Source organism: Cyclopterus lumpus, chromosome 15 (assembly GCF_009769545.1).
Source record: "Cyclopterus lumpus isolate fCycLum1 chromosome 15, fCycLum1.pri, whole genome shotgun sequence".
In the NCBI taxonomy this organism is placed as follows: domain Eukaryota; kingdom Metazoa; phylum Chordata; class Actinopteri; order Perciformes; family Cyclopteridae; genus Cyclopterus; species Cyclopterus lumpus.
In genome coordinates this window covers 2,812,998-2,820,055 of record NC_046980.1, presented here as the reverse complement: position 1 = coordinate 2,820,055, position 7,058 = coordinate 2,812,998, and the positions used below count along the sequence as shown (strand labels likewise).

General features: G+C 37.8%; 1 protein-coding gene across 2 annotated transcripts in view; it reads right to left on the bottom strand.

The window, feature by feature from the left end:
- Positions 1 to 386: 386 nt before the first annotated feature.
- LOC117743793 (protein phosphatase 1 regulatory subunit 1C-like) overlaps positions 387 to 7,058 on the bottom strand; it is a 9,947-nt gene continuing 3,275 nt past the window's right edge. Inside the window, exons 3-6 of one of the 2 annotated variants that reach the window (XM_034551646.1) lie at positions 6,599 to 6,666; positions 6,347 to 6,401; positions 3,067 to 3,255; positions 387 to 853 (exon numbers count right to left, since the gene is read on the bottom strand). In XM_034551646.1, coding sequence (XP_034407537.1) covers positions 792 to 853; positions 3,067 to 3,255; positions 6,347 to 6,401; positions 6,599 to 6,666 — 374 coding nt within the window. In that variant the 3' untranslated portion in view covers positions 387 to 791. The remainder of the gene's footprint in view (positions 854 to 3,066; positions 3,256 to 6,346; positions 6,402 to 6,598; positions 6,667 to 7,058) is intronic. The other variant, XM_034551647.1, reaches the window with a different exon arrangement.

Sequence of the window (7,058 nt, the reverse complement as noted above, 5' to 3'; positions counted from 1 at the left end):
TCATCAAAAAGTATTTTTTTTTTGGCGTTCGCCTGCAAATTCCTGAATTTCAGAGGGGACGTTTATGAAAATCTGGGGAGAGAAACGACCTTGAAAATACGCTGTTGACTCACAATCATCTGGTTTAGATCCTGGATCCAGACTTCTAGAAAAAACCTGCGATATATTTCTTCCGGTGAGCCGTCGCAGTAACAGTCATGTAAGTAGTTAGCAATCAGCTAGTTTAAGTATATCGTTTTTTTAACTGTCAATATTACTGTTTTATTGCATTTTTAATGTAGAGTAAACAAGGAATTAGCTGTTTATCTGTGACTGAATTAGCTTGCGCTGGTCCTGGTTTCAGTTAACTAGCTAACCATCGGTTAGCCTATGCTAACTAGCTGTTCCTGGCTAAACTAGTAGCTCGTAGACCAAATATGAAATGTAACTTTCAGGTTCAGCGTGCGTTGTGTTAAAGTCCATTCGGAGGTTAAACTGTCGTGACGGCGAGTCGTAATACATTTAAAGGTGAAGTTATATGCTTCCGCCATATTTAAACTAACAAAAGGTTTTTATTGTGACGAGTTTGATATTTAAAGGCGGAGTCACGTTGACGTTGAACGTGCGTCGTTACGCCGCTTCCTGCTGGTTTCTTCACGCCCTCTAGAACTAAACGTCGGGCTCCAGAAACGCGCCCCCCTGGTGGCTGCCGGGGGTCTTGGGAGGTTCTCCGCTCGAGATGGACGCCAGAGGGAACGTTGTTTTTGTTGTTGTCGAGATCGTCAAAAGATCGGCCGCCATTTTGTGCCGAATCAGTCGTCCTGAAGGTCGGCTTCCTCCTCGTCTTCCTCGGGTACGGCACTCTTCAGCTTCCCTACGCACACAGACGGGACTAAAATGAATGAATGGATTAATGATTTATATATATATATATTATAATAATACTTTGAATTGATATAGCGCTTTTCTGTAAACTCAAACGTTTGTAAATAGACAGTTAATTAAACTATTTGTATGCCAGAAACACTCCATGAAGGACTCACCTCGTGGCTCACGTCCTTAATTATTCCACGAGTAATTTGCCCTTTCTCCTTTTTAATTTCCCATCAGGGCGCTTCAGGTGTCTTTGCTAATAAATTGTTTATAAAAAGTTCTCTTAACTGTTATCACACATTTAAAAAAAGCCCCTTTTAAATTGTGTTGTAATTCAGTAAATATTCACGTACATTTAAATGCCTTTCTGAACAAATCAAATCGTAGTGAACACGTTAAACTAAACACTAAATCCTAAAACGTTTACAGATAAAAAGTAAAGCAGTTAGAAGGTCCAACGCGCATCGAATTAGCAGGAAATGCTAACGCCAAAGATCAGGAAAGTAAACGCGTGAGTTTATTTACTTTAAATATGATTTAAAAAAGGTATTGATGGATGGATAAACAACCCCATGACGGTCTCTGGTGCAATACCCTCTGTGGCCACATGCCGCACAAACAAAAACACTTTTTTTTTATTGTTGTTTTAGTTTTTTTGGGGCACTGAAGGACGGAGAAGGAACGTTCAACACGCCGTTGACGTTAGAAGTTCATATCTTTAATCCGAAATATTTCAAGGTTTTCCTGGAATTCAAATAAATGGACTCAGTGTTCAGATGGTGTGACATCGAAACTCTCAAACTCTTTAAAAAGTGTGTCAGTGTTCACTTCTCATGCTGTTTTTTACTCTAAAAAATAAAAAAATTAATCAAGCTCTGTTCCATAAACGCGTATAGAAGAAGAAAACCCACCAAATTATACAAAACTCTTAAAAATCGATGATTTAAAACCCCTCGAGGATGAAGAATACTCAACATTCAGCCAACGGTTCAATATAATTCATCTTTATTCACAGCGAAGCCTCACCTAACGGGAATTCAGGTTTTGATTGATTTGGTACGTTGAACTAAAATCTTGTGTGTGTGTGTGTGTGTGAGTGAGTGAGTGAGTGAGTGAAAGGGAGAGCTGTTGACCAATGGAAACACAGTATTTGTGATCAGATGAGTAAAAGGGGAGGAGTTTGGTTATCGAGAGACAAACGGTGGCTATCGGGAGACGGAGTCGGGACTGGAAGCTTCCTTTTTGTGGTCACATGACAAGTCTGAGAAAGAGGGGGGGGGGGGAGGAGGAGGGGGAGGGAGGGAGGAGGGGGGGGGGGGGGTGATTGAAGAGATCATGCAAAAGCCACAAGAGAGGGAGGAGAGAGGAGTTAGTGCTGTTAGGAGATGTACAGAATATTATTATGGAAATGAGCACATATTAGAAGTGTGTGTGTGTGTGTGTGTGTTTTTCAGAAAGTTGTAGATGTAATTAACTTTTAAGGCCATATTTTAAGCTTTAACTCGTATCTTTTTGTTGAATGCTTAAAGAACCCTGAAGCTGCTTTCATCCCGTTGTGTTGACTAGAGATCGGAAACGAGCCGACAGACGAATGAACTTATGTCATCCGACAAACATGGAGCTATATATATATATATATATATAAATATATATATATTTATATATATATATATATATATATATATATATATATATATATATATATATATATATATATATATATATATATAAATATATATAAATATATATATATATATACATATATATATATATATAAATATAAATATATATATATAAAAATATATAGGTATATATATATTTATATATATATTTTAGTGCTACTTTAATTAAGAAAAATAAATTGTACGTTTTGTAGTTGAGCAAAAATAATATGGTTTTTGCTGGTTATGATGTCAGTTATATCAACACTAGTGTGTGTGTGTTTGTGTGTATTTAGTGTGTGTATTAGGGCCAACAATGTACTCCAAATGACTTTGAATATGACAGAAGCACCGCCTCTTGGTGAGATGTTATTGGTTGCCTGCTGCGTATTTTTTGTCTTATTTCCATTTAATAACTAATTTTATTCCCATAACTAGGTGTCTAACAACTGTAAATGTGACATAAATCAGATAAAAGCACATTTTTATTTATTTTGGAGTACACTGCCGCCCCAAAGTGTGCACTTCTTTTGTCGTATTAAAAATGGTTTACCCCCTGAACTGTCGCTCTCCGCCACTCCTCTCTCCTGATTGGCTAACAGCAGACCCGCCTCATTCCCATTGGCTTCCTCTGGCCCGTTGCGATTGGCCCACAGGGAAGAGGCGGCATAGAGCTGTGCTGTGATTGGGCTCAGCTGGCCGTCTGTGTCACAGAGCCCCGCCCCCAGAAGGTGCTGAAGCTCTGCGGAGAGAAGAGCACCTCTAGTGGAGAGACGCTTCAACTGCACGCGCATCATGACTGGTCATGAGTGATTAATAATTAATAAATATGAAACACGTTTTGTTTCTGGTCATGCGGGATGTATAAGTGAGGATTTGGTACATTGGCAGTTACTCAAAAGGCTAATAACACACACACACACACGTACACACACACACACACACACACACACACACACACACACACGCACACACACACACTCTCAGACAAGATCAATAAAAGAAAAGCTTTCACCGTCTCCACTTCCTGGAACTGGGTGCTGCACTCTCTGGTAGCTAGCTCCACACACACACACACACACACACTTATATACACACACACGTATACACACACACACACCTTGTTTCCCCTCCTATTCGTCCTTCTTTCTTTAACCCTCAGAACCTGAAACTTTTCCTCCAAACTTATTAAAGTTCTCAGTCTTGTGCACATATTTGAATCAACACACACACACACACACACACACACACACACACACACACCTTGTTTCACCTCCTATTCGTACACACTGTGGTGAAAATGAACTCCTCGCTAAGCCATCCTCTAAATTGTTGTTGTAGCGCCCCGTGACAGTTTTGTTAATTATTTAGTTCAAGCCATGATAACAACAACAACAACAACAAAGAGCCATCAGGTGCTCTGTTGCACAAACTGTGGATGATCTTCAATAATAATCTTCAATAATAATCACTTTAAACTCATTTAAAGACATTCATGGAGCTAAATTCATATAAATAAAGAGTTCACATTTTCAAATCTGCATTCAGATGTCCTATATATATATATTTATATATTTATTTATAAATAGTATATATATACCCTAATAAACTAATAACCCAATAACATAATAACCCAACACCCTAATAAACTAATACCCTAATAAACTAATACCCTAATAACCTAATAACCCAATAACCCAATACCCTAATAACCTATTAACTCAATAACCTAATAACCTATTAACTCAATAACCTAATAAACTAATACCCTAATAACCTAATAACCCAATAACCCAATACCCTAATAACTCAATAACCTAATAACCTATTAACTCAATAACCTAATAACCTAATAACTCAATAACCTAATAACCTATTAACTCAATAACCTAATAACCTAATAACTCAATAACCTAATAACCTAATAACCTAATAACCTAATAACCCAATAACCTAATAACCTAATAACCTAATAACTCAATAACCTAATAACCTAATAACCTAATAACCCAATAACCCAATAACCCAATAACCCAATAACCCAATAACCTAATAACCTAATAACCCAATAACCCAATACCCTAATAACTCAATAACCTAATAACCTATTAACTCAATAACCTAATAACCTAATAACTCAATAACCTAATAACCTATTAACTCAATAACCTAATAACCTAATAACTCAATAACCTAATAACCTAATAACCTAATAACCCAATAACCTAATAACCTAATAACCTAATAACTCAATAACCTAATAACCTAATAACCTAATAACCTAATAACCCAATAACCCAATAACCCAATAACCCAATAACCTATTAACTCAATAACCTAATAACCTAATAACTCAATAACCTAATAACCTAATAACCTAATAACCTAATAACCCAATAACCTAATAACCTAATAACCTAATAACTCAATAACCTAATAACCTAATAACCTAATAACCTAATAACCCAATAACCCAATAACCCAATAACCCAATAACCCAATAACCCAATAACCTAATAACCTAATAACCTAATCCATCTGAAGCCACAGATCTCAGAATGACAAATATTGACGAAAAGAAACCAAAACAGAAGTGGGGGTGAAACACAGAGAAAGACACACACACACACACACACACACACACACACACACACACACACACACACACACACACTCCATGAAACCTCTGATGTGGACTCAGCTGCATCAAACATCAATAAAAGTGCTTTAAGTTTCATTCTTTAGGAACTCGCTGCTTCGAGTCTCTTTATTCTCGTGTTTTTCACTGATCCTGGGTCAGTGTTGTCGTGTGTTGTCGTGTGTTGTTGTGTTTGTTGTCGTGTGTGGTCGTGTTTGTTGTCGTGTGTTGTCGTGTGATGTTGTGTTTGTTGTCGTGTGTTGTTGTGTTTGTTGTCGTGTTTGTTGTCGTGTGTTGTCGTGTTTGTTGTTGTGTGTTGTCGTGTTTGTTGTCGTGTGTTGTCGTGTTTGTTGTTGTGTGTTGTCGTGTGTTGTCGTGTTTGTTGTCGTGTGTTGTCGTGTGTTGTCGTGTGTTGTCGTGTGTTGTCGTGTTTGTTGTTGTGTGTTGTCGTGTGTTGTCGTGTGTTGTCGTGTTTGTTGTTGTGTGTTGTCCTGTTTGTTGTCGTGTGTTGTCGTGTTTGTTGTCGTGTGTTGTCGTGTTTGTTGTTGTGTGTTGTCGTGTTTGTTGTCGTGTGTTGTCGTGTGTTGTCGTGTTTGTTGTTGTGTGTTGTCGTGTGTTGTCCTGTTTGTTGTCGTGTTTGTTGTTGTGTGTTGTCCTGTTTGTTGTCGTGTGTTGTCGTGTTTGTTGTCGTGTGTTGTCGTGTGTTGTCGTGTTTGTTGTCGTGTGTTGTCGTGTGTTGTCGTGTTTGTTGTCGTGTTTGTTGTCGTGTGTTGTCGTGTGTTGTCGTGTGTTGTCGTGTTTGTTGTCGTGTTTGTTGTTGTGTGTTGTCCTGTTTGTTGTCGTGTGTTGTCGTGTTTGTTGTCGTGTGTTGTCGTGTGTTGTCGTGTTTGTTGTCGTGTTTGTTGTCGTGTGTTGTCGTGTTTGTTGTCGTGTGTTGTCGTGTTTGTTGTCGTGTGTTGTCGTGTGTTGTCGTGTGTTGTCGTGTGTTGTCGTGTTTGTTGTCGTGTTTGTTGTCCTGTTTTAAACGCTTGTCTTCTGGCGTCATTTGATGAAAATGTTCTCGTCTCAATTTCCCAATTTTCTTTTACCGAGAAGTAAAATGCTCTTTTTTAAAAATAAATATATATAATCACCTCTTTTTTTATTAATGCATTTTTTTCAGACATTTTTTGCAATCCAGGTGTGCAGCGCTCACCTTTCATGGTGGGCGGGGCATAGGTGCTCTGCTTCCTCTGAGAGGACTCTGAAGCCTGCAGAGCAGAAGAAGAAGAAACCAGAAGATATTCGATGATTTAAAGACACTCAAAGATCTCTCCGCTTCGACTCCTTTCATCCTCAAAAAGCAATGCGTGAGATATTAATTCAATATTTAGGAAATGCAGGAAAGGAATCCTTTCAAAATAAAAGTAAATAAAACTACAGGAAGAGGTCGGTCGTTTATAGAAACCTGAGTCTCTCCGCCGGCGTCGTGTTGATCTCCAACGTCTGCAGAGAGAGAAGAGACGTCGACGTCATCTACAAACAATTTTAATTTGTAGCGTCAGCGGTTTTTCTTTGGAATTAAAAGTGCATTAATTCCCTTTTAACTCACAAATAAGTTTATTCTCGTGTGCTGTAAATACTTGAAGCCCATTGGTTCCTGCTGGAGAAACCTTTAAAACCATTTATCCTCCCAACAGGAGAGCTTTTTGATTCTTTTTAAAGCTACAAACATGAACTTCTTGTTTTCACAGCTGCCAGCTGGTCCTCAGTCTGTCTTTTTAACTTTTAATAACCCTTAAATAAAAATAAAAGACAGAAAAAAATGTGTTCCAAATGGTTTGATTTTTTTTTTTTAAATTTTAGATTTAAAAGAAGTTGTTAAAGTTTATGTTTCCGGTCTAAATAAATAAATAAAGCCCCACAGA